We start from the raw sequence: 27,771 nt of genomic DNA on the forward strand, positions 1-27,771 counted from the left end.
AGTGGCTCCTCCAGTGAGGCAGGCAGGCAGCGGCTCGGCTCTCAGACTGAAGCAGACAAAGGCAAGGGGAGAGACGGCGTGCCGCTATCCTGCTGCAGCATCGACGCACACATTCACACACACACTCCCCCCCTCTCCGCAAGCAGCGACGCAGGTGAGTCCGTTTACTGGGTGGGATTATCCACTTTTACTGATTTAAGTAACATTTGATATTGGCATGGTTTGGATTTGCAGTGGGCAAGTTGAGATGACATTGTAGGTTTTTGTGTGTGAGGAGAAAAAATATTTTAGGTTTTGAGATTTGAGCAGGTGGATTGTGAGTAGGTGTGAGCGCCTACCCAACCCCCTTTTTTATTTTCCTGAAGAGAAACTTGCATTTTCTGCCGCTGCTCTCTGCCATGTGGCCACAATCATTCATCATAAATGGGAAGTGTGGCATCGGGAAACTTTTTTTCTTCCTTTTGCGACTGTGTTTTAAAACTGTGGGTGGCGTGGTGTTTCTAGATGGATGACTGTATGGATGAAGATGAGTGGTTGCTGGTTTGTCAGGAGTGTGTAGTCACCGGGGTTGTTGTGTGGGTGGCTCAGAACCAGCCAAAAATATCTGAGATGCCACACAATGTTGCTGCAGTGCTGGTTAATGATCAGAGCAGGCTTTAATTTGGGAGAGAAGGCATTCATTTTGCTGTGATGGTGATTTGTATTCAGCCTTAAAAATAAAATAAAAATGTAATTTATGAATCAACTACAAATAGATAATCATGATGTAAAGATGGCAAATTTTAACCCTAGAAAGCTTTGCTGGTGTACCATTATTGCTGCCATTGACAAGATGTATTTGCTGGACTCCTGCTGGAGCAGCAGCAGTGATGTCACTGTGAAGGCAAGGCACCCTCTTTGAGACAATGGACTGTCCTAGTTGATGCTCCACTGGGGAAGGGTCACTGTTGGCTCTGCCCATTAGTGCGGCAGATGGGCTTGAAACCTGGCCTTTGTCAGCTGAGGAGCACCCAGAAGTCCCACCCCTGTCAGTGTGCCTGTTATAAAACCCCAGTCAGCAGCACAGCCAGGGGTTAGCAGGGGATTGGAGGGCCCGGCCACATGGATGGGTGGCGGCAGCATGTTTCATTCTATGCTATTTTAATGGCCTCTGTTTATCAAGGTGGCCCTCTATACAGTATACTGCCTTTTTTTTAATGCATAATGTAGGGCATTAAACCATGGAGGACAATGAAGGATTTCAAATTGTTAGAGCAAATTAGCATTATTAGACGTTGTTTTTTTCATTGGTTTACGTACAATGGATTCAAAGGTTGAAAGAGGCAAAATAAGCTTCTTTTAATATATTAAATATTTATTAGATATGTTTGAAATCAATATCACAATATAAAAATAGTGTGTTTTTTTAATTTATTTTTTATGCTAGGGCTCCAACTAACAGTTATTTTCCTTATCAATTTATCTGATTTTCTTTTTCTTTGATTTGTCGATTTTTTTAAAATATCAGAAAACCGCTTAAAGTGTCCCTTATCAGAGTCCTAGTTGACCTCTTCAAATGTCTTGTTTTGTCTGTCCAAAGCCTAAATAAATCTGTTTACATTTATACATTTAACAAAGCTAGAATATGAGAACATTTTGCTGGAGAAATTATTAATTGATCATCAAAAGTTGTCGATCATTCTCCTGTTAACAGCTAATTGATTTATCTGCTAATCATGTCTGCTCTATTCAAAGAAATGAACTGCTATGCATAAGACCGTGAAAGAAGAGGTGAAAAAAAACTGCAATATTATAATAGTTTTATTTGAAGCTCATAAATGATAATAGTTCCCCACCTCTTAACTAGAAGAACCTCTCACTGAGGGTTTGGTTGAAAATAACCACAAAATGGTGCAACATTGAACATTTCTTTCAATGACCGAAGCAGCCAAACCGTGAAGTCAGGTCTTAAACGTCATCACGGATGTAGATGTGACTTAAACATCCGAGAAGACATGCAGTGTGTGTGTGTGTGTGTGTGTGTGTGTGTGTGTGTGTGTGTTGTTAACGTGGCACTCAGAGATGAGATGAGGTCAAACACAAGTGACCTCATAGTCAATATTGTCAAGTCCTGTAAGCTAATTATGACTTGAAAGAGTGACTGACATGCATGACATCTTTTGCCTTATTATGGCATTTTTGTGGAGATCAAGGTTTCCAAAGGCTTTATTTGTCATCTGCACAGAGCAACACTGGGTCAGATTCTTAGGGCAGATGAACATTAAATATTTAAAAGATACAGATGTAATCACTCTTGAGAAGGTTATTGCTTTCTTTCCCCTTTTTTAGGAACAGTATATTAAAAATGAGATTTAAGAGCTGGGTTTTGAGCTGGGCACAGACTGCTTCCTCTTTTATGTGGGTGGGTGTGGGTGATGTTATGGGTGTGTATTAGTGTTCACTTTTGAAAAGTAGGTTCCAATGAGTTTTTGTGGCTTTTGTGGACAGCGTTGTAGCCATCAGGTGGTGGATTAACAGGAAGAGAGACCCGTTTTTAAATAGAACAGCTGCTGCAGCCTTTGGCCAGTCCATCGCATAGCATAAGTGGTTTATTGTTTATTGGCTGAACAGATGCATCTTTTTTGCATAATTTCCAGGAAGCAGGAAGAGCTGGTTCTCCTGTAAAATTCACATCAGGCAAATAACAGAGTTAACATTTTCCTTTGAAATGATGAAAGATTCCTATTCATTCTTAATGTGATGAAATGTGACAGGAATTTGGGTAGAAATCCACTGATGACACTTAAACTCACTTACTGTTACATTTATTCCATTTAAATATTAAACACTGCTTAAAAATCCATTATTTCTACTAAACAGTGTAGATGTACTAATGTACACAATGAAACTTTGACATCTAATCTGGTACATAGTTTAGTTTTACATTCTAAATAATACACAGTGGGAAACCCTGGATGTTGTTCTTGAGTATTTGAATACCAACAATCAGCAAGTTACCACATGACTCATCAAAGACTCATTTTAGAACTGTACCCTTGAACTTTATTAATTGACCGTGTGCCAGTTAATGATTCATCCGAGCAAGTGAGACGACGGCTCACAGGTGTATGTGGGCGGAATACAGAAGTTGAGACCTATCGTATGTGGTACATGCCTCATGCAGTTTAACAAAGACGGATGTTGGATTATAATCTTACTTTAAGCAAAACGTATCATCTTAATTCATGAATTTGCTCCACAGCAGTGCTGGTCTAAGCCATTTATGAATGTATTCTAGCTAACAAAAAATCCACTTTTTTTTTATCATACAATTTTATATTTAAATGCTCGCCTTACAGTACAATGTTTTGTGATCAAATCTTTGCCTGCGGGAAACTTAATTGATGTGTGCCATGTAGTCAGTCAGCCGTCTTAATCTCTGTGTATAATCCTATTTTCGTATGTGACAAAACATTATTTAAATCCAATGTTGAGTGAGTGATTTAAACATGGCATTAAAAGGATTTATCTTATTTGATATCGCCTGGTGCCACAATGTGCAGAAGGCGCATTGGATCGACTGAAAAGATTAGTGTAAACTTTAATAACTAAGCAACATAATATTCAGCACTGTAGTTCAAGGACTCGTGCACTGACTTTTCTTTGATAGTACAGGATTCACAAGCTAAATAATAAATCCACACATGCACAATGTTCTTTGAAGTGGTCCGGTTGTGTCTCTGCTTTCAATGCATTTGGCTGGAGCCTAAAGACCAGTATTCAAAACGAGTCCTTTAGTCTTACTTAAAAATAATAAGTGGTTTTATTTATTGTCCACCCTATATACAGATGAAACCATTACCACCATTGCAGATTTATAGAATGCAGTTAATGTCCAAAGTTAAATGAAAATGCATGTCTCTGTGTTTGTACTAGAATCTCAGTGATTAATAAAGAGACGTTAGTACTGCCAAATTAAAATGTTGCTTACTTGAGTGTAGAGTTTAGCTCACCTTGTGTTTTAGAGGGAATTCATCTAGGATGAGAATATACTAGAGGATATTAGATTGATGAGGCTCATCAGACCTAGTATGGTTGTTCATTGGTCACTTTATTCAATGAGTTGTCTTGTGCCATGTTTTTGGAACAAGCAAAAAAGGGTATCGCAATTTAGTATTATTATTATTATTATTATTATTATTATTATTATTATTATTATTATTATTATTATTATTATTATTATTATTAATGCAGTATTTTACTTTGTGATACATTACTTTACACACCTTGTTTTCCTTCTTTCCCCCAAGACTCTCCGGAGCTGTTCACCACCACCACACATCTGTCACAGCCATCACAACTTTTAGTCATCATGGAGCTAGACTTTGGACATTTTGACGAGCGAGACAAGTCATCCCGTACCCCACGGGGCGGGCGCCTGAATGGACTTCCCAGCCCGACCCACAGCGCTCACTGCAGCTTCTACCGCACGCGCACTCTGCAGGCCCTCACCAATGAGAAGAAAGCCAAAAAGGTGCGCTTCTACCGCAACGGAGATCGCTACTTCAAGGGCATCGTGTACGCTGTGGCCAATGACCGATTCCGCACATTTGACGCGCTCCTGGCTGACCTCACACGCTCGCTCTCTGACCAGATCAACTTGCCACAAGGTGTCCGCTTCATCTTCACCATTGATGGCCTACGCAAGATCGGCTCAATGGATGAGCTTGAGGAAGGTAAGGATATGTAGTAGGACGCACCAAGCACTTATTATACCTGATTTAATGCATCATGAGATGAGGCATCATTTGGTTTGTCAGTTTCTTTGTTCCCCAGTATAGCTGCTGTAGTGAGTTCAAATTGAGACGATATAGGCCACCACGTTAAAGATGATCTGCGGTTTCAAGTCAGGTTCTGCACTGAGAAGATTTAGCAGCATAACATTTCCAGTTCTGAGATTAGAAGTCTTATCTTTCTGGTCTAGACTCCTGTAATCTCTTCATATGATGCATCAACTTCTAATCTGAGGGTTTACTTTGGGGCAGCGACATGGTCCCTCAACTGTTTGAACGTTGGACATTTTTTTAGGCTATTAAGAGGAAATGTATACGAGAATTTCTCAAACACGGAGAAATCTTGCCGTGTTTGAACTAAACGACCACGTTCGCGAAACAACAACACATTCCGTTACTCGTATGAAATTGTATTTCATGTGTCAAAGATTTCTTGAACCCACTTATAAAGCTGGAAGCAGGTATTCTGTCTTGGGTTAATTAGACTCAGTGGTCTCAGTTTTTGGGTGTTTAGCTTTAGACTCTGGCAGGGGTTCATACTGAGCTGTAAAGTCAGCTCTCTACAGCTCAGTGTGGGATAAATGGTTCATTAATAGATGCCATTAGCATCTAATTCATTAAAGAAACCTCCAGTCACAGTTTGGGAGGAAGTTATTACTGTCAAGCGTCTCCATCAGTATCCATACCAACAGTGGGTGGAAATCCAATTTAAAATGTTGTAGTTTATATTTGGGATCAGAAGTGATTTACAGTCCTGTATACTTAGTCATGTCAAAAAAGATCATTGCTTGGCACTAGACAAGATGATGCATCCATTGGCCTGCCTGAGGAAAGACATATTTCAGTGACACGTTTGCCCAGATGAAGCAACATAAAGCTTTTATTCAACAAATGTATATTTGCTGAATACGGTTTTGCCTTGGAAAATAGTTTTCAATCAAATGTTTCTCAAGACTAATTCATAAGAACCAGTTAAATGAGGCAACTAAGTCCTGGTCCACTTTATGAGAGCGTTCTAAAGAAGTGGGACGAGGTGGACAGAGTGAACTTGGGGTAAAGCTAGAAGATAAACTGCAGCTTAATTTGTTCAAAACGTGATGATCATCTCTGCTCCTTGAGCTGCTTCGAAGTGTGTGTGTGTGTGTGTGTGTGTGTGTGTGTGTGTGTCGGGGGGGGGGGGTGTAAAGAAGGGACAGTACTTTGGGTGGTGGTGGGGGTGCATTTCATTGTGCTTCCTCTTGTGGGATATCATTAATTGCGCTATCTGCACTATGTAATCCTGTTCTGTGCCTTTTTGTCTTTGCTGTAATTTCTCGAAATTTGGCTTAATTGTTGCCTTCTGGATTCCCCTTTTGTCCAAAATTCCCTTCCTCTCCTATCTCCCCTGCTGCATTTTTGCATTTACTTAAACTCCTCTCCCTGTCTGAGCAAGAACAGCACAATCTGCTGCAAACAATGGAAGACGATAAATGGCGATGAAAGTGGAAGATTATTTGGAGAATTAGCTGACGATGGGCCAATTGAGGAAACGTTTTAGGCTGTAGAATGTTTAACACGCCTCACAGATATTTTTTATTTATTTGAAAAAATGTTAAATGTCTAAACCGAAGTTGGTTAGTCTTAAAACTGGCTTCATCTGGAAGGATGGTTGTTATAATTTAAATCTAACCAATCCAAGCGATGCAAAAAGTGAAGATGTGTCTGCTGTATTGTTATTACTGTCGGTGTGTGCTGGACTGATCTGTGCTGGTGTCTCATGAGAGAACCTTGAAGTTCAAACACCAGACAAAGACATGCGTGTGTGAGCTACAACATAGTTCATAATCGGACCATAACGCAGCACCTGTTCCATTATTTCAGGTGTCTTATTTAATGAAATGCTTTCATTGTATATGCATTTCATACCCTAAAATAATCTAATAAGCATCAACATGATTTGTTTCCTGTCTCAAAAGGATTTAGAAGTTTTACTTCAAACCACTAGTATTTCTTTCAAATTACAAAAACGTGTTTCCCAGTATCTCCCCTGCTGGTCCTTTTTAATTTGATGGGAATGAATGGCATTTAGTTTGTTCCAAGGAATGAAAAATAACCTTTTGAAAAACAAAAAGTCTGTTTCTTCAACAATATAAAATGACTTTTAGTTGTGACATTAGATCAATGTCGGATGAAATCCAAGATGTGAAAGTCCAGAGATTTCCCCTAGTGGTCTTGATATCTCATAATTTGAGTTCCTGCAGGTTCAAATGTTCGAGTGGACGCCTCTGGGAGTCTCAGGTGTCAAAGTTGAATAGCTGTGTCTGTCACAAACGTACGTCTATGGTAACACACTTTCTCTTTTACCGTCACAGGGGAAAGCTATGTCTGTGCATCAGAGAACTTGTACAAGAAGGTCGACTACACAAAGAACGTCAACCCCAACTGGTCAGTGAATGTTAAGGCCTCGGCGAGCCAGAAGAGCATGCAAGCCTTTGCTGCCAAAGCCGGCAATTTCGGAGAGAGCAAGGACTTTGTTCGACCCAAGCTAGTGACGGTGATGCGTAGCGGCGTGAAGCCACGCAAGGCTGTGCGCATCCTGCTCAATAAGAAAACGGCACACTCATTCGAGCAGGTGCTCACCGACATCACAGAGGCCATTAAACTTGAAAGCGGCGTGGTCAAGAGGATCTACACGCTTGACGGCAAGCAGGTATGTCTCACCTCACATTTAGCCATTGCCCGCCTTACATCATGCTCTCAGGTAAAAGGCTTTGCATTGCATGTGCTGCTGCAAACCAAAATTGCATATGAAAAACTCTAACCTTCTAAAATCCAAATGTACTAAGCTGCTAAAGCCTTTTTTTGTCTGCATTTGTTTAATGCGCGATAGGGCCGCACAATTTTTGGCATAACTTGAACAAAGGTGGTACGGTTTGTAAGCAAATCTACACAGTAGGACAGTTCATCAGTCATAAACCCAACCACACCTATCCAGGTATCAGGATAAAAGGAAAGCAGGAAATGCAAATAATTTGCTTGAAAAAAACATAAATCCCAAACTTAAACAATCCATTGTGTCTTTCATTTAACATCATGTACTTTCAAAATGGACACAGCAGGTAAAGGACAAAATGTCCGCTCCTACCCTCAGTCAACAGTGGCACAGCAGGTCCATGAGAACTTCAAGCATCCATAAGAACAACCTGTGTGTACACAATGACCTTCATTGTCTGCAGTCTTTATTCTGAGGCAACATATTCTCCTGTGGTTCAGGTCATTAGGATCTTGTCTGCCGGTCTTTGTTGTGAAGTTAGTTTTGAGGCCTTGAGACCATCTGTCATTGAAAAGCTCAAAGTCCTGGGAAGTCCTGGGAAGTTCTGTCTTCCACCCACTATGGTAGTGTACAAAGGGCCAAACCCTGTATTGTTGTGTTTGATCATTTTGTACCCATTGTTACTCTATTTAGGATGGTGCACGCTGGTATATTAGTAAAACCGGTGAAAATATAGGTCTGTGAAACCTTTTAAATGAACATGTGAATGTAATTAAAGTAAACTAGGACACTGAAGCTAAACTTACTCAACTTTGCCAACTTGGAATTCTTGTATTTAACTGAACTCAGAATCCTTAATGTTACTTTTCTTTGTGCATCTGAATATTTGTGGCATATAAAGAATATGCATGCGCAGAGAATGCAAGTTGGACCTAATGTGTCAGGTAGAACATAGCTCTTTTTTTAATTTGGCTTGCTGAGACTCCTAATGTTGGGGTTAAAACGGTTTAGGAAAAATAATTATCAGCTTCCATTTATCAGACAATCCTGATAATCAATATATCGAGACACTGGCACATCTGGATTCATGGCTTAAATTCCCATTTTGAGATGATGATAAAAATGCAGACATTTCTTGTGTTTTGTAAAAGAAGTCACAGGATAAAGGGGCAAAGTGTCTTTGGCAACCTTGACTATTATCTGGTGTCCAGTTAACAAATCATTTGGCTGTTGTAGCCAAACAAAAATCGGGGCACTGGAATCCCCATGAGAAGAAACATTTAGTTTCCACTGGCTGGCTGTGGGCAGTAAAAACTTGCATTGCCATCAGACTTATATTGTGTATACACTAAAGTACGAGATTAAAGGTATGATGCTGAGAATGATGCATATAAGCAGCAACCTCTGGGTCTGAAAAGTGAAGCCAATGCCGAAGTGCCTTAAACCTGCATTATTTCTAATATCCAGCAGGGGGGCGACTCCACTGGTTACAAAAATAACTCAGATTGTATAGAAGTCTATGAGAAAATGACCCTCCTTCTCACTTGATTTATGACCTCTGTAAACTTTTTCCTAATGAGTTTATTTGAAATTAAATTAAACTAAATTGCTAGTTTCAAGTCTTCTCCTATGATTATTTTGTAAATTATGATCCCAATTAGAGTGAAATAGACGATAAAGGCGTATGCTTTAGGGCGGGGGCTACCTTTTTTAACACTTTCACAGTGTGCTTTCAGTTCATGAAAGATATTTACACCACTTTGGTATCCTAAAAATGTCTTGTTTGGCATTCGGTTGTACTTAGCTCCGCCATCTCTTCCTCTGGTTGTTACTTCTGGTTCCAAAAAAACAATATGGCGAAGGCCAAAATCCCAAACTTGAAAGTACAAAAACAATGGGTGACATCACAGAGACTACGTCCACTTCTTATATACAGAAATATATATTTAAACACACATCCTAATATGCATTTGGTTTATGGATGCATCTGGTACTACCTTGCGTAGCTAGCTAGTAGTGCTATTTAATTTGCTTAGCTGCTCAATTCAACTAGCAGAATACATTTTTTATGTCTAGATAATTTCATAACTTTCTTTTTGACTCTCTGACTTATGTCCAGTTTTAATGTATGGTTTCTCAACATGGATGGTAAATAGTATATTTTAAGATGTGCCTTAATGCCATACTGCTTTACCATGAAGATTAGCAGATACTGTGCTGTGCAGCTGTAAATTCAGCTGAAACAAAAGCACAAGAATTGCAAAAGCTAATCAAATAATCCATATTAGGCACACAACATGCTTTAACTTTGCCTGAAAGTCACTCCCTGGGGAAGACTATTGTTTTCTCAACACACTGCGTAAGCTTAAAGGACATAATGTTTTATTCATAGTTATGTTTTATTGGAGCAGCCACCATGCAGCGCCACCCACCTGGAAGGCTGTGGAAAGGTCTGTGAGATGGACCGTCTAATGTATCAACATGTGTGCTACTTTATAAAGTAATAAATAAATTGTGAGTGAGCAGTGTGGTCAAACAAAATAGGGTGCGGAGTCATAATTTGGTCACGTGGTAAATATATTGTGTATATATATTTGTGTGCAGTGGGGAATAACCTTTTGACTTCAAAAACATTCACCAACCATGATTAAATGTATCCTGCAGATAAACGCAGGCACTGATCTATCTTTTTTCTTTTCTTGATGATCTCTAAACTCCCACCTGTAACTGTACAGATCAAATACCTGTGCTTTCCAGACTATTGTGAATCACAGTTAATTACCGGAGGTGTGGATGTGGCGCAAGCGTGAAAACATTTGTGGATACGAACATGGACATCTGTTCCTCAGTCCTCTCTTTGATATGGTTAAATGTTCGCTAATTCTCCTGTGGGGACCCTTTTCCTGTATTATTCATTACAGATGGACTGGGTATCATGCCCTGCTGGGCTCCTTTTTAGGTGTTGCACTTGTTCCGTTTTATCCACTGTATTAATAAGGCTGGAATCACTTGGGTCTTGGAGGAGGGGAGGTGCACTGAAATGATAGATGGGGGGGGGAATTTTGATTTTAATGCTCTCTCCCAGAGGAGCAGTCTGGCTGCCCCAGGTCTCTTACCGGTTTTCCTCCCAGACACGCTTGCTAAGACGTTTTGTAATCACCTTATGGAATATGACTTCTATTCTTATATTTGAGCGTTTGTATCTTTGGGCTGTGGTTTAGGTTTGGTACCTCTTATTGCCATGCATTTTTCTCCATGCATTTTTAAATGAAAATGAATTGAATAGCACCCACATGGTAGCTGTTTCAATTCGAGCATATTGATTAGCGTGTCATCACTGTGGGTATGGATAAATTATATCATAAGTGTCTATTGGTGTGGGACTCGTGCCAGTTTCACTGCAATGTGCGAAATGCTGCACACGTTATTGTGGTGTCTTTGTGTGCAGAGGCACACTGCAGCTGCTCTGTGGTGGAGGTGATATGGTAGAAAGCAATATTGATGCAGTGCCCGCCCCTCCCTGACTCTGCGCCGATCCTCCTCTTCCCATTCCATTGCGATAGCTGCTGGGACCGGTTGCTAGGAGACCACATCCCAGGCACAAAGAGAGCCCAGCTGGTGTGGACCGGTCTGTCAGATACCACATCCTGTAGTGGGTGTGAGAGTTTACTATCAATGCAAGCCTCACATGTCTTGTTTTGTTTTTTTTACCTGTATATATTGTGTGTGTGTGTGTGTGTGTGTGTGTGTGTGTGTGTGTGTGTGTGCGTGCGCATATATAGTTTTTTAAAGGATCAGTTTGTGTCAAAGATGATTCTGGTTTTTATAGCATTTTTAAATGCCTTTTTTTTTCCACTCTTGATCTTCCCATTTTCCATTAGTGCTGCGGAGACTGTAAAGACAGCCTGCCCTCCTCTCTTTGTCAGTGTTCACTCCCATTTTCCCCTCAAATGCTGCTGCTTTTCCTTTCAATCGGGAAGGGTGGGGCCAGTGGATTCACGAGTCATTTTCCATCTTAGAGCAAATTAGAATCATTTTATTTTTTGCTGATTTTGGTAATAATAATTCCCCGTGCCTAAAAAGAGAAAAGTATTTCTTTTTGATTTGCCTTCCCTGCTTTTAAAGGCTACATGAAGTCAGTTTATTTAATTGCTGGCAGCCATTTTGTATTAATTCCTTTTTGATAGAGGTGTCTGCATCGGAGAATAGTTCTGATTTGCATTTAAGATCCACTGCTAGTTCATCTGAATTGCACTTGGATTGGTTTTTGTCGTAACGGATGCCAAATCTAAATGCCATTTGTGAAATATGTTGAATTTGTGTTGCGGTGCGAGTCTGCAGCGTCGCAGAGGCTCTGTAACGGATTTGAGTGCACATTATTCTGACCCTTGTTTTAGAAATGAGCTTTACATTTAAATCCTTTTTTTTTTTTTTTTTAAACAATTGATTTGTCAACAAAGAGCCACAGAGGAAAATAAATGGATGCTTCGGGCACAAGGTCACACTGCTATTGTCGGAGAACAAAAGATTCCGATTTGCTTTAAAGTTTAATAACTCACGGTAAGAAATTATTCACTGAATAGGATATGGATAGAAGCATGGGTTTAGGGCTTCTTAACGACTAAAATACATCCGGTAATGGGGAAGAAAAGCCTGCTTTTCTTTGGTTATCAGTGCTCTTGCAGTCTGCCTGCTCTTTGCCATGCTGCAGAAGCAGTTGTCATGGCAATAAGCTCCGCCGTGATGGATTCAGCTTTTGACAATGGCTGTAATACGCTGAGTGTGCTCTTTACATTGGGTCTTACCTGCTTGCTCTCTGTTCCTCACCCGTCACCACAGATCACTGCAGCCACACTTCCCTCACACACACACACACACACACACACACACACACACACACACACACACACACACACACACACACACACACACACACACTGTTCAACAGAGGCAGACAATCAGGCTGACAGAGGGGCGTGGTCCCCATGATGAAGCATCTTGAGCAGGCATGGAAGTCTGTATGCGTCCTCTGTGTCTGAGTCCCCTCGCAGCCCTCCCCCCCCCCTCTAATTTACAAGGACCACATCAACAAGTGAGCATGACCTGGGGGGGGTGGAAGAGGAGGAAGTACAATTTAATAATGCTAAGAAGACCACATCCGTCAGCCAAATGGAAAGCCTGCTTCCTCGGGGGTTGGGGAGGGGTGGGGTTAAAGCAACATCGGGCACCAGCTGCTCCCCATGACTGTGCAGTTATCGCTGCCTAACTGGCTCATCTGTGCTCCAAATGCATCCGGAGAACCTACAGTAGCACACAGACACCGTCAGTGCACCAAGGTCACAGATGGGTCAGAAAGGCAACTGGCAATAACAATCATCGTTACAGTGAGACAAATCGCTACGACGCGCCCGCTGATGCTCAAATGGTGGCTTTCTTTTGTGTTTTTTAATATGCTGGATTTGACTCGCGTCCAGTAATTATAGCTGTTGCTACAAAGCAGCAGACGACCTGCTGTGATTGGCTTTTATATTTCCGTACTGTCTGTGAAACCCTCAGTTGAAATGGACAAAATGGAGACGCTGTGTGTATTTTGGAGGAATATTCCATTTGGTGCAGAGGCGGTGATATTGATCAGGTCTGTGCGCCTACAGTGAAGCAAATGGTGTGGGAGTTTCCCCATGGGTTTGCAAAGCAAGGTCGAACTGGCTCTTTTTCAGCCTTATCTTTTTTTTTTTTTTAATACTTCACGTTTCTCTTGCGTAGCTCAGTAACGCTGAGACGACACAATATACCATTTAATAAAAGCTAACAGTGAGATTTGTATTTAATCTTGTTTCTTTTTGGATTTAGTTAAATGCTCTGGCCTCAGCCTAACCATGAGCCATCCCCAGTGTCATATCCTCTCGCATAAAAGAAGGCACAGTGAAATAGAAAGCTCTGTAGTGTGCATCCTTTCAAAGCCACAGTCTTTGATTTGTTTTATTTTGTTTCACCTAATTTTGTATTCAGGCAGAAGAAAACCTTTATAAACTGACCTGAGAGAACTCGGCAGATCAGTGTAATCAGTTGTATTTGATTGTACTGGTCATTTGCTGACTCATTAACGCCGTTGGTAAGCCTTTACTGCCCGTCAGATAAGTACCGATAAGATGCGTCACGACAGATGAGTCAAAATGCAACATTGAATAGCTTAAACTTCTGCACACGGATCAATTAACACGGCTGTGCAGAGTCGGAGATGAGACGGATAGTGGACCTGTAGAATCATTCATTATTGCTCTGACTGTGCTGCTGAAATGATGAAGTCGAGACAAGCAGCTGCTTGAAGAAGACAAAGGATGCATGAGCTTTGTTTGGAGATGTTTCCTGCTGCTTCACACACAAGCTGTGGCAAGGAACTGCTGTTATATTGGCCTGAGATATTTGTTTGGCAGATCAAATTGTTTCATAGGTTGGCATTGATTTTGTTCAAACGGCTCGCGTTACATCTGGAATGCTTTCCTTTTGAGGCGCTGCTCAGATTACAATGATTACATTCAAACTGTGGTTGTGGTTCCATTACACGTGTTGTCCCAATACGTTTTCCTATTTACAGTGAATGATGACCTGCAACCAAAGGGAGTATACCTTATTTGTTTTGCCACCTTATTTATAACATTCATTAATGTTTTATGATACTGGATACATTTGATACCATATGTAATATGCATTATATACATTTTCCTGGAGGTGATACTGCAAGTTGTTGTTAATTGCACTGTAGCTTGTGGTTTGATGAATCAATAAAAGTTGAAACATCACACATCTGAGGTTTTCTGTTTTGTAGAACAAATTTATTGAGATAATAAACTGTCCATTAAGCACCACAGAGAGGACCAACAGAAACTTGTGGCCCGCTCTCTCCTCACCAGGGAGTCCAGAATTACAAAGCGCTCAAATTCTATATACACCACTCGACTGCCATGCCCGACTGAAACGTCTGCGGCCCGACGGTGGACTATCGGCCGCGGTCGGGCCAAAGGAACTCTGAATAATTCAGTTGTTGTAGTTGGTGGATCCCTGCATGGCTGCTGCTGGTGTTGGTGGTTTTTGGGGGGTCATGTGGTCCTGACAGCTGGTGAGGCACAGATTAGGGATGGGCTTGGTGGGACAGAGGGTGGGGGGCACCTATAGTCTGGAAGGAGCCAGTTTTTCAGAAAACCCCACCAGCCTTCCGACAATAAACGCATAAATCTAGGCCTCTATTTATATGTATACCGTGTATACAGATATACACATTGTCTCTGATGTGTGCGTTGCATGTGCAATATGTAGATATGCAATATGACGGGGCTTCTGATCATCTGATGGCATTATGTCTCCTCATATTGCCTTTCTAGATTCTGTTGCCAGGTGGGTCTGATGACGCAGTTGACTGACCTTTTCAAATTGAGAGCGGATGCTTCTTAACCTATATCCAAATGTTTCCATGGCCTGCTCTCTCCTCACTGTTGCCATGTTTCAAAGGAAATCGTACATTTTAACACTTGATCTGGTCACATGCAAAACTGAGCAGTTTTCTACAACATTTCTATCAACTGTAGACCGACGTCCGGCCAAAACTCACCGAGCGTTACAGTAGATGGGCATCTCATGTGAGAAGAAAAACACATGCCTGACGTTAGTGTTAGTGTTGTGCAGGCCAGGTTTTTAGTGATAGTTGGGAGTGTCTGAGAGACTAATTTGGAATTATTTGTGGGTTTAATAATGCAAAGAGCACTGGTCAAAGATCTCCACTGTAATCGTACAGATAATGTGGATCTTAAGTGATCCCTGTGGCGAATAGGATTAGTAGGATTGCTTAGAAGGATTCAATGTTTTTGCTAAAGACTCTTAAGGAGGATAGATGCTTTCTGAAACATGGGGTGAAACCCAGGGTGTCTCAGACCATGCTATGAGTCACCCTGTTTCTTTGTAAGTTATTCTGCAAAAGAAAACAAGTTGGACAGATTGACTGTAAAGAAATAAACTAGCTCTGCCTGTCGGAAACAAACCGAGACGACAGAGTCTTCATTTCCAATGGAGATTCTGTTAAAGTGGATTAAGGTCTGTTGGATAAACATTTTATCCCTTTAATCAGCTCTGTTCTTAAAGCTATTAAAACATGGACAAGCTTCTACCCTCCCGCCCCATTCCATCTCCTCTCCTCCACCCACTGGCCCTGTGGGGGAGAAGAGCGCTTTGTTAATGCTTCCATCTTCTGATTAACTGTCAGGTGCCCTCGTTGCCACACAACAGTTTAACCTAATGAAAGTAACATGTATCTAATCTCTTGATAATGAACACGGAAGAAAGAACCCGCATTTCCGGCCTTTTAAACTAGGCTGAAAAACCAATTAGATTTTGATCCCTGGAGTCAAAGCACCATCTCTGTACCTCGGCAGGGATCTTTCAGGCCTGTATCCAGGGAATCTTGTGGGACGCAGAGAGGGGTACAGCTGTTGGATGCCTCGCCAGCGAGTCACCACCACACACTTTTAGCTTGTCTAGCAGGACAGAGAATCAACATGGCAGCTGCTGGGGTGGGGTGTTCCCAATTTATTTGCAGCTCATAGTTTGGATGTATATCACAAAGGAAACCATGATGCATCTCGACTACCCTGGCAAATGTCCCAACATGGGGTTATCTTTCGGGCCATGGACCCCCGCAGAGAGACCAGCATGAGAGTCTTGAGTCAGTGTTTTGCGTTTTTAGAAAATTAGCCCTGTGAATAAATACAGAGTGAGTCATCTGTAGTTCATTTGTCTTGATCCAATAATTCACGTGACAAATAACACATGTCATCGGGTGTTGAAAGGCAAACTGGAAATGAAGTTGAGATGCTTTGTAACAAATCTCATCTGCACCAGGGGGAAAAAAAACAACCAAGGGGAAACGCAGCTTTTAGGTTGAATGGCTTTTAATAGGCGTGCCTGAGCTGGTAATGGCGCCTGTATAATGGAGAGTGCAAGAGAAGGTGTGGCCCAAAGACATCTGTCCACTAAGGCCATATTGTGTCAACAGCTGCTATAGAGTGAAGAAGACCCTCGGGAAGGAAGTTGAATCATTTAAACATTACAGCAAAGGTGTAACGTTATACCCTCTGTTTGTGCTTTTGTGTGTGTGTGTGTGTGTTTGTTTTTGTTTCTTACACCAATTATAGCTAAAGGCATGTTAACATGACAAGTACAACACAAAGGTGGCCTGCCACTACCTGAAGCTGACTAAATCCTTTTGGCTGGCAGACAAGAAAGACTTGAGTCAGTTCATCCACATAAGGCTGCGTGTTTCTAGAGTTCATCCCTTTTTTTAAATGTAATCTGCGTTTAACATTTCCTTTCTGTCATCAAATCTTAAGCGCATCATCTATGGTGCTTTCTTTGTATTCGCTGCGCTTCATTTATCCCTGTATGGATTACACTTTTAATTAGTCATTTAATCAGTGTTTCAAATGCACTTTTATCAAATTATGAGTTGCAACAACAGGAATATAATCAGATTTTTATGAACAGATTATCCTCTCTTGGTATAGTCTTCTGTTCTGGAATTGCGTGCGCGTGCGTGGCACGGGGAGATTGCGTGCGCGGCGCGGTTTCTATTTAGTTCTCCCCTCTCCTTTCTTAGGCTTTGTAGGTGTGTGCGCACGTGTAGGTGTGTGCGCACGTGTAGGTGTGTGCGCACGTGTAGGTGTGTGCGCACGTGTAGGTGTGTGCGCACGTGTGTGTGTGTGTCAGCTGCGAAGCCCCGCCCTTCGCAAAACGGAGCGAAGGAGAGAATGTGAATGCCAGAGTACAAACTGAAACGTGCACATACATTAGATCAATAGCATAAGCGTTTAGTTTATTTAATAAAAGAGCACCTGTCAATGTGAAAAGTGAGTTGTGAATAAAAAAAAATTCATATTTTTTTTTAATTCGAGAAAGAAAAAGAAAAACACCTTGAATTTGAGGCAGGGCGCTGGGCTCCGTTGGCGGGGCGCTGGTAGGGGAAACACTGGAGTCTATGATACAAGTGAATGCCAGATTGTTAAGGGTCTCACGTTTTCTGTCTTCTTGCTTCACAGGTTACTTGCCTTCAAGATTTCTTTGGTGAGGACGATGTCTTCATTGCATGTGGACCAGAGAAATTCCGCTACGCCCAGGACGACTTTTCTCTGGATGAGAACGGTGAGCGGGACAGCTTGAGTATGTATTTTACATCATAGACATAGTAGTGAACAGTTTATCAGCTTTGTGCAATATCATTGTAAAACCATGGTAAACGTACAGCTTTATAATAATCATGCAGACCAAAAAACAGTGAAACACTGTAGCTGTGAGAAGACTTGTGAAATGTATAACGGGAAATGACACGCACACTTGTCCGTGCACATTAAAGCACCTGACAGGGCTCTTGTACTGTTACTGTCTGTATTTCAATGTAACTCATGACAACATGATATAGTGAATACATATTGTAGAATAGGGATTTGAGATAAATAATTAAGTAATTGAGTAATTTAGAATAACCCTTGACATTAAATTTCTGATATACTGCCCCCTGGTCTCCAACATTGCACTTGAGCACATACTGCATCATATATTGTATAAAACAATAAATATGCCCACATAGAGTGAAAGCTAAGTAGTTCCTAGGGTGTCATTCAAAATATCAGGGGCAGGGGCTATTTAGACTTATTATAATGGATTTTGTTCTGTAAACGATGTTATGTATATGCACATGCAAAGCACGTGTGCCTCTTCTTAGTGAGAAGCAACATGATGTATATGAGAAGCAAAATGATGTATGTGAGAAGGAGGCCAAGGAGGAGAGAAGTCTGTTATCTGCAGCTGCCAGCAGGGAAAGGAAAAAAGGTAGAGAAGAAGAAGAAGAGCCATTAATCTGTCTGTGTGGTGGCAGGTTTAGGCCAGCTGATCTCCTGGTGCTGATACTGCTGAGAAGCCGAGGAGAGAAATGTAAAACCAATCCTCCTCTCTCCGAGTCTCTCTGCTCCCCGCAGACCTGAAAACCCTATTTTTAACAACCCACTTCCACCTACACCTAATGTCCCCTCCTTGAATCGTTCAGTATCTTCTAAATGTCTTTTAATCTCAACACACTGGTTTGTCATTAAGCTCACTTCACCCTGCCTCTTACCCTCAGTTCTTTGTCAAATCTTGGTACGGGGAAGATGCCCAGTACATTTATAATGATCTGGATCCTTTCCTCTCTGCATCCTTTCAGCATAACCCCCCCCACCCCCAATGGAGCCAAAGCTAAATTGTTTAATTTAGTATATAACAACCTTGGGGCTATACTACATAAAATGGCTGAGAGTCTGGAGCATCCAGACATCACTGAGTTTGCCTCGGTGGAATAGAGGAGAGAAATGACTTGGACATTATTATTGTACATTATGAGAACCACTCTGGATGTTTTATGTTCAAATCCTGACGTTTTTTAAGGCAATTCTCGCCACAAATATGAATGAAAAGTTACCTTTTGATGTGTTTTCAAGGAGTTAAGATTCTATATATTTGCTAAAAGTAAGAAGCACGCATGCCATGAAATGTTCCCTGTTTAAGCTAGAGATGAACTTTAAATGTATGTTTTCTCTTTTCTTCTTCTCACACAGTTTTTTGAGCTTGGTTTGGCAGAATTGCCTAAATAGATTTGCATCCCTTGTGGTTATTTTTCACACTCCTTATGTTAAATACACGACGGTGATAGACATGCAGGCGGAGAGGAAGACATGTGTACCTGCAGCTCTTGTTATGCAGTGAAGACATCAGTTGAAGCTGAGAGGGAATCTGCGCACATAGACTCGGGGCTATTTCAAAACCACTGAGTAGACTAGACAGGCTGCCAGTCTGAAGCATTGTCAGCAGCGTGGTGGCACACCTTGCAAACAATAGCACATGAATGTGCGTCTGTATCCAGTACTGTGGGAAGGTTAAGAGAGAGAGAGAGAGAGGGAAGATAGACGTGGTGCGATCCCAGGAGATGGAGGGAGGACAGATAGTATAATTAGCATCAAAAGTGGAAGAGAGGAGGGAGGGGGGAGGAAAAAGAGAGCCTGACAGTACAAACACAGGGGACGATGCAGAGGGAGGAGTAGTAATGTCTGGAGTATGTCTACCCTGATTTAATACAGTGACCCACAATATACTGCACACATTTCAATTAAATGCCCACTGCTATACATTCAATGCATTCCGTGAACTCTTGAACAATAAATAAACCCAGAACAATGGCAATTAAACCATTTACAGTTTAGTTTTTTACCTTTTTTTTTTTTTCATACTTTTCCTAAATAGCTTACTAATAAGGATAATGAACCCGTTTTCCACCAACCCTTTTTTTCATTTAACAATTCTAAAATATTAAAGGGTACATATTATGAAAATAATTTTCACTTTTTCCGTGCTTGTGTACAAGCATTTGGTATCTGCCTTCCAGCCCACAAACTGAAAGTCAAACGAGTCAGTTTTTTGTGAGCTGCCTCGTCAAAAACATGTGATTCAACAAGCCATTCAGATTTGGCTCCCCCTTCCTATGTCACATGCACGCTCATTAGAATATACGGTCACCCCATCTGAGTATTTCCCCCCCCCCCCACCGGCTTGAGAACTACATTTGCAAAGGTGCGCCATACATATTATTTTTTTTCGCAAGCCAATCAGAGTAGACTGGGCTTTTTCAGGAAGGGGCTTAAAGAGATTTTCTTTTATCATTGTAGAAGCAAATGTTCCTATTCAGGAAAGTCAGACGGTCCATTTATACAAATATTTATACATGTATTTAATTTTGTTCTTTTATTTTTACATTGATTTCAGACTTTCTGATTCACTTTAAACGTACGTTTTGGACCGAGCTTCACTACCAAACATGGACACATGCAGCTCACTCCTTCAGTTTGGGGAAAGTGATGTTTTCTAACATTGTTTGTGCTTCTCTCCACAGAATGCAGGGTGATGAAGGCAGCCAAAGCTCAACGTGGCTTAGTTAAGAGTCCTGGTCCGATCAGGCGCATGAAGTCTCCGGCTGAATCAAGTGAGCCCATCATTATCTCACCCACACTGTAACGCTTCCTGTTTAAAGTACCGTACAGCAGAAAGTGACCCCTTGTTGTATAAATCTAAACAAAGAGAACTCCTGGAAAATAAAACTAGGCCATTTCTGTTGCTGTATAAAGAACTCGTACGTACAACATAAAATATGACGGCAGAGTGATCAGCTCCTGGCGCTGGTCTGGAGCCGACCTTGACCTTTGACTTCACCTTGTATGGAATGGTTAACATAAAGATTGATTTCTCCTTTGGATCAATACTCTGAGAGAAGCTGCCTAAAATAACAAAGCTTGCTTCCAATGAGCAATTTTCAGAAATGCTAAAAAAAAATGTTTATTTTTATTTTGTTCGACTATAATCTGCATTTTGTTTGTCTGAAATATTTCAAATGTTTTAATTCCTGGTTCCTCTCTGTGTTTGGATGTGCTTCGAGAGCTGGAGTCAGACTGTTTTTACTGGGGGGTCCAAACAACATGGACTCCTTTATCTCACTAAAACCCTCTAATACTTGAGAATGGGGACAGTAAACATCCAGCCTTTTGTTCATCGAGGGTAATCTGATGAGATTAAGAATAATGTTGCCATTGCACATTCTTTAAAAAGAAACATGAATAAAACATGAAAAGTAAACAAAGACCGTGTAAACACCTTTCAGCTATTTGTTTGACGCAGTTTTCCCATTTTAATAATATCCAGGAGGCGCGGCAACATAAGAGACACTGGTTCCTGCTCGTGCTTGAATCTTTTATGTGAACAGCAGCTTCTAACACTGTAAAACATTGCTATGCCTCTTTGTTGCAATGCTGCCTGAGTTTATAAAGCTGCACCATTAACCGGCTGACCAGTTGGTGCCATGCAATCTGATCGGGTGCAGGAGGAAAACAAGCGGTTTTCTTTAAACTAAGAAAAATCTCCTCAAGATACGGCATCAATTTTACACATACACGTTCAAATTATGCACATGTTAGATAGTATATAGTAACTGTATTAAAGCATGTAGAAGTATGAGTAAGTGACTGTCTCTCCAACAGTTGAAAGACCACTTTAAAGTTATTAAATCCCCTGGAGGATAAATGCAGTTTTTGTTTCACGCCACATTACACGATGGGTGTTGGGGGGTTGTTGGCGTCTCCAGCACTGCGGGGTCCCTCAGTCTTTCAGCGGTCTTGAATATTTTATTGATTACTGATGGAGCTGATGGCCTTTTTTAAAACGGCAGATGGTTGTCCAGCATGCTGGGGAGGCAGTAAACTGTTTTAACCACCTCCTGTAATACCTGAGAGGTCAGCAGGGTGACCAGTATGGGGCCGGGGAGAGGAAACGTATGTGACTTGCATATGTAAACTGGGATTACTACTTATACATATAGTTAATAGGAGTTTAAATCATTCAAATCTTTCCTGGTAGTGATGAGAGGTTCAGGGTTTTTTATGACCCCCCTTCCCCCAACCCACTCGGCACCGCCTGACTCGCAGAAATAATGCTTTAATCAACTATCCAAACTCAACCGACCCGTAAACTGCCAACTTTATGACAATTGCCAGGACCGAGACAAGCGGCCTCGAGCGACACGGCTCACGGTGTGTGTGCGTCTGCTCAAACCTGTGAAATGTTCCAGTAAACTAACCCTAACTCACCCAACCCACAGGTCAACCGCTGCATCACTATTTCCTGGCATGAAGTTAAAGCATTGAATCTGCACAATATGACAAAAATAAAAGATTATTATTTTAGTAAATGTTAGGATCACTATTGAAATACAAACATCTAGACAGATTCAGGGATCTGGCTAAAGCACCTCACTGTGAAATGATAATGGAACATGAAACACTATAAAGTGCTGCATGTTGCCATCAGGCTCTGAATGCTTCTCCTGGTCTGGAGGCCTCTTGTTGGCCAAAAGCTCAACAATAGGTGTGCATGTGCCTTGAACAGCTTACCTACTAGAACTTTCTTCAGCCTCTGACATAAAAAGAAAACTACTAGTGTACAGGGTTACTGGGTTTTAATGATTTGAATGCTTTAGAAAGTGTTTTTGGCATGGCCCTGGGATGGATGCCAACAATGAGACAAAGTAATCTTCAATAACACATCGCCACACTGAGAGGAGTTTTCTACAGAGGATGAAAACTTCTCTCAAATGTAGAAATCTAGAGGCAAGCTCGACAACGTGGGCAACTTTGCTGTCTGTAGAGAAAAAGGTTAGTCGACCTCTGCTGTGGCTGAGTGTTTGGTCTCTGAATAAAACAGCTGCACTCTCTGCTCAGTATGTGTGGGAGAGCTGCTCATGTTTAGATAAACGGATTTTAAGATTCCAAGATAATAGGACTTGTGATTTGAGGTTTGTCCTTTTTCTTTCTTCCAAAAGTGTTTAAACAGCTTGTAAAGTCTACATTTGTAAATCTGGCTGAGTGGTTAAATGAAGCCAGTGGCATTAATTTGGTTGACAATGACGCGTTGTGTTTTCAACACTCATTGGCTCAAATTTACACTGGCCATCTGGCTCATAGTGTTCAGAATTCTTTTCATCTCTGATAGACAAAACACTCTTTTTAAAGCACTTAAAACACACAACTACATCACATCGCGCCGCTTTTAGATATAAACACAATGTTCCACACAGAGGGAATCCTAGCAACGTGGCAGGACGCAGAGTGAGTGGATAAAATGTCATCAAACAAACGGAGAGCTTGTCAGCCACCTAGACCTGGACCGACAGCGTCCCGCTACACTGAAGCCAAATGAGGCCACAGTTCAGGAATGACTTCAGGGCCAATGAAAGAGGTTCAGGACTCTCTTGCACACGTTCCAATCCACACTACTGTTTACCTCTTTTTCTCCTGTTTCCCTCCTCGCTTATCCCTCCCTCTTTCCCTCTCCTCTGTGGGCTCTCAGCCAACGGGACGGGCTCCAGCAGCCAGCTCTCCACCCCGGTTTCCAAGCATTCCCCCCCCTCCAGCCCCAACAGTCCAGGCCTCAACAACAAGCAGAAGGTACCCAGACCTGTCCCTCTCCTGACCTTTCATCTTTTTGCCCTTTCTGTCTCCCAATAAAACATTTATTTTCATAAATTTGGCTGTTTTGCCAATTTTCTTTAGACTAATAGAAATAAATAAAACATTTTAGATTTTTCCTAAATTAATAAAAAGTTAGCATTTACAAATTTGTAAAAAAGATGACATTTCAGAAAACAAATTATTGATTTTAATGTAAGTTATCAGCTGGCAAATATTTTTGTTTGTATGGAATATTTTTGTATTGAAGGCCTTTTTTTCAAAATAAGATTTATTTCCCCCTCATACGCTGAGCCACAATTCTCCACTTCAGTAGCTTACATGCACCAAACCTTGAATTCCCATCTATATACCGATGGTTTTATTGAGGGGTTTGTTCATATGTCATTCATAACCTGGTTTGTATAACGTTTTATTCTTATAAAATATAACTTTTTGCCATTTTTTGACAGTTCTTACTGATTTATGTAATAGTGCAATGAGATATTCAACATTCCTGTAGAAACCTTTGACTGTAACATGTCAACAAAATGAAACAAGAATTTTGAACCTGGATTTATGTTCAGATTTCTGAAGCTCATATTTGATAAGATAATGCCTCATATGCATGTTTAACCATTACATTCCACAACACTTGTATAACATATTATTGTCTTAATGTAAGTAATAAACCAGGGAAGTTTCATAGTGATATTTATTAGTTAATTATTTGACCCTATTCACTTGGTGTCTCCCCTAAACGGTGAATCCTCTTGTGTGTTTGCAGGATCTCTACTTGCCCTTATCTCTGGATGATGATGACTCTCTCGGCGAATCGATGTAGACTCTCCTCCTGCAGCCTGCCCCTTTTTTGGCCTGAAACGCAGAAGTTTTTATACCTCTGCTGCTTTCCTTCTTCACTCACAGTGCCACCTGTTGTCTACGAGAACCATTCTCTGTCTCTTTTTAAGGCCTTAGCCACTGGTTATGACACCATTTGCTGCTTGAGAATAACAAAAACATTAAAAAAAAGAATACAAACGTTCTATAGCCGTTTCGACCACATTGCAACAATCGGCTCACTAATGTTCAGACATGTTACTTTGTGGAGGTTAGCCGCCATTTCTCAAAAAGGGCACACTGTTCAATGACCAGCAGATCTCACGGTGTAAAAGAAAATCACATTTTGTTAAAAGATACACTCTGACTTTAATATTTCAGTCTTTCATATTACAGAATTCCAAGCAGCAAATGGATATTTGTAAGTGTGTTAGTCAGAGCTGATCCAACTTTTTTATCACTTGTATTCGTGACGTTCCTCCATGTCCTCCTGTCCTACGGTTAAAGGTGTGAAAGGTAATGGGTCCTTGTCAGAGGAAATCTGCTAAACCAGATAGTCTTTCTAACCCGCTGTAAATACTGTGTATAGCTATCCATCGTAACATCTCTGCCCAATGTCTATTGCTGTGCATCCATAACGTCACTACAATGTCCGTCTAACATTTGCTCAACATGATACAGGGTATGGTCAAAGTAAAAGAACAGCCAACAAAATGAAGTCCCACCACAGAGGGTGAGGATGTGTGGGATGCAGCTCCCGACAGAAGAGGATTATCAGAAGCCAACGCCTCCTCAATTCATGTTTCCAACTGATTATAGAAACCAGAGATTATAAAGCCATCTATGAAATGACACTTTTAAACCACTATAACAATGGAGGCCTCACAATCCTTATGTTGGCAATAATTGGCATTCATCTTGTCTAATCGGGGACAAGGAAATAACTAAGGAAAAGCATCCCACATAGCCCTCAGTGAAGTCTTTGTGTTGGTGTTTCCTCTATTTTGACCCTCTACATAGACAGTAGGCTATACGTAGTATATACCCTCTGTGTTTTAGATTTTCACAAACTGCAGTGCATGATATTGATGAATGATTATTAAACTTTGGGCATGTAAAAAGCTGATTTGAAGGACCTAATGGTGCGTAAAACAACCAAAGGAAAAAATATTAGGCCCTTTTTGTGTTCTCTTTTTTTTTCTTTTTTCAAGCCAACATGCATTAATATACAGTCTAAATAATTCCCTTTTAGGCCAGCTTATCAATTCTGGTGACATTTTATAGTACAATATGTAAGATCAAATAATAAATAATTATAATAAAGGTCTCAAAGCCAAAGTATGATGTTGGAAGTACGATGATGATTTTTAGACCAGGAATTATAGAAAAGGGAAAATATGTAACTTTAATAGTTGTAAAATTCTTTAAATATTCTGGAGGAAGCACACCTGGAGATTTATGCATGTTACGTTTAAGGCATCACAATAACTTCGAGATTAAATCATAAATGGTGCTCATCTGAGGCAATTAGAGTTTTATTAGGGTGCTAAACGGTAGTGGGATTTGCATGGCTCAGCATAGTGCTCAGATACAGGAGGGATGAAAATGTAACAGTTGTCTAAATCTGTGTGGGTTTAAAATTTTTATAAAGTTATTCATTTATATCAAGGGTGCTTTTCTAGGATTTCTTTCTAGTTGCTCACATGAGCTCTTAACACTAGTACTTTTTTCAAGCCTCTGTGTGCAACTTTCTATGGCCATATTTCTTTTTCTATAGTCTCGAGTTGCATCGTGTGTCAATCTGCAAATCTTCTTATAAATCTACAGAAAAATTAGTTTTCTCTGATTTTTGCAGGGACTCGAGCCTGAGAATCGCTAAATTAGACACGACACCGAAGCACAAAGCAGGGAGCTACTGATTTATCACAGCAACAGACACTTTACTGTCTACTTGCCAGCATTAATGCGTGACCACAATTAATTTCTCAATGTAATGAAAAAAGAAGTGCTGCACATGTAGCATCCTTTTTAAATTAACGTCTATGCATTCGGATTCAAGAATAGTTAAAAAAAAATAGTTTTTCTTTTCTGTAAGAATGGCCTTTTTGATACCCAATAGCGTAATGAGAAATTAACTAAAACAGAAATTTGCGTTCTGGTAATCCATCGTGATAATGTGACTGTATGAAAGTTGTATGTCTTTAGAAGTGATCCGGTGCCCGTCTTCTGGATAAGATTTGAAGAGCTGTCTACGTCAGCCACTTTAATGCTCACCAAACTATCCAGTGCTGTGAACTACACCTTTCTCCTGCAGGGAGTGCTTTCACGCCAGCACAATATGTAATAATATCAGCTAATCCAACAGCAGGGACACTTCACTTTACCCGCCATTTTGTACAAAACCCCCCCATTTGTTGTCAAGCTATCGGTTCCGTATAACCTTACATGCTAATAATGTTCTTGTTTCCTTGATTTTTCTACAGCTTATTACAGCGCTACAGCATATAAAACATTAACAGAAAAATGTTGGTCGTCTTGTGTTAACCTGCCGCCGCCATGTAAGATGGATGGTGTGACTTCATCACCTACAGTGGTGCCTTTTGTTTTTTTGATGACTGTCTTTTGATAATAATAAAAAAAAAAAAAGAAATGGGACATTGAAGGCTTGATCTTTGTTAACCGCTGTTTGTAAAACATTTTTAAACGTCTTGAATGAGGAGTCCCGACACACTTTGTTTGGTAGAGCTACAGGACACTTTATCATGGTGTAAATACGACCCCCCTCCTGCTCTCTTTCATATGTAACCCTTTCTGATCGAATGAATGACCTTTTTCTTTTTTCTCTTGGAAATTTACAATGTCCTTTTTAGTGGTATTTTGCAATGTCACAGTGGCTTGTTTCAGTGCTTCATTCAATGTATTAACCAGTATCCTTTTTTGCAATTAAAAACAGCTGTATTTCACCCCCTCTGGTCTTGAGTTTATTACGATGACGACCACTTGAAGACTGTTTTCTACACGGATCTATACTCTGCGTTTTACATCCTATTTCCTATTGGCATATAAATCCAGAATTGTCCAGACAAAGTCGAGGGAATCATTTGTGTGTGTGTGCAACCCTAATGGCCAATGCTCTATTGAGAGGATGTCTAGATAGATGAAAGAGTTAAAAATAGTATTGTTTTTGTGTGGAGATCTCTACATAACCATCTCCATCACCATGGGAACAGGGAATCTGTCTCTCGCATGTTCAGCGGTGGACAAACGTGTCAAACAACGGCTGAACTGTGAACGCTGTCAATTTATTAACATGTTGAAATATGATGCGTCACGCTGTTTTGTTTTG

General features: G+C 40.8%; 1 protein-coding gene across 2 annotated transcripts; it reads left to right on the forward strand.

Moving 5' to 3' along the window:
* On the forward strand, positions 1 to 27,388 carry LOC115018855 (neuronal migration protein doublecortin-like). Of its 2 annotated transcripts, none has more exons than XM_029448093.1 (7): positions 1 to 154; positions 4,290 to 4,715; positions 7,124 to 7,461; positions 17,607 to 17,727; positions 20,486 to 20,575; positions 23,488 to 23,585; positions 24,373 to 27,388. In XM_029448093.1, the coding sequence occupies exons 2-7, from the start codon at positions 4,352 to 4,354 to the stop codon at positions 24,427 to 24,429; spliced, it is 1,068 nt and encodes a 355-aa protein (XP_029303953.1). In that variant the 5' UTR covers positions 1 to 154; positions 4,290 to 4,351; the 3' UTR covers positions 24,430 to 27,388. The 2 variants fall into 2 exon arrangements, with proteins under 2 accessions (XP_029303953.1, XP_029303954.1); XM_029448094.1 differs by having other exon boundaries at positions 17,607 to 17,709.
* Positions 27,389 to 27,771: the final 383 nt, after the last annotated feature.

The sequence above is a fragment of the Cottoperca gobio genome, chromosome 14, assembly GCF_900634415.1.
Source record: "Cottoperca gobio chromosome 14, fCotGob3.1, whole genome shotgun sequence".
NCBI lineage: Eukaryota > Metazoa > Chordata > Actinopteri > Perciformes > Bovichtidae > Cottoperca > Cottoperca gobio.

Coding starts and splice junctions, on each gene's coding strand:
- LOC115018855 (XM_029448093.1), top strand. CDS start 4,352: ATGGAGCTAGACTTTGGACATTTTGACGAGCGAGACAAGTCATCCCGT. Junction 4,716..7,123: donor AATGGATGAGCTTGAGGAAG/GTAAGGATATGT, acceptor TTACCGTCACAG/GGGAAAGCTATGTCTGTGCA. Junction 7,462..17,606: donor ACACGCTTGACGGCAAGCAG/GTATGTCTCACC, acceptor CTTGCTTCACAG/GTTACTTGCCTTCAAGATTT.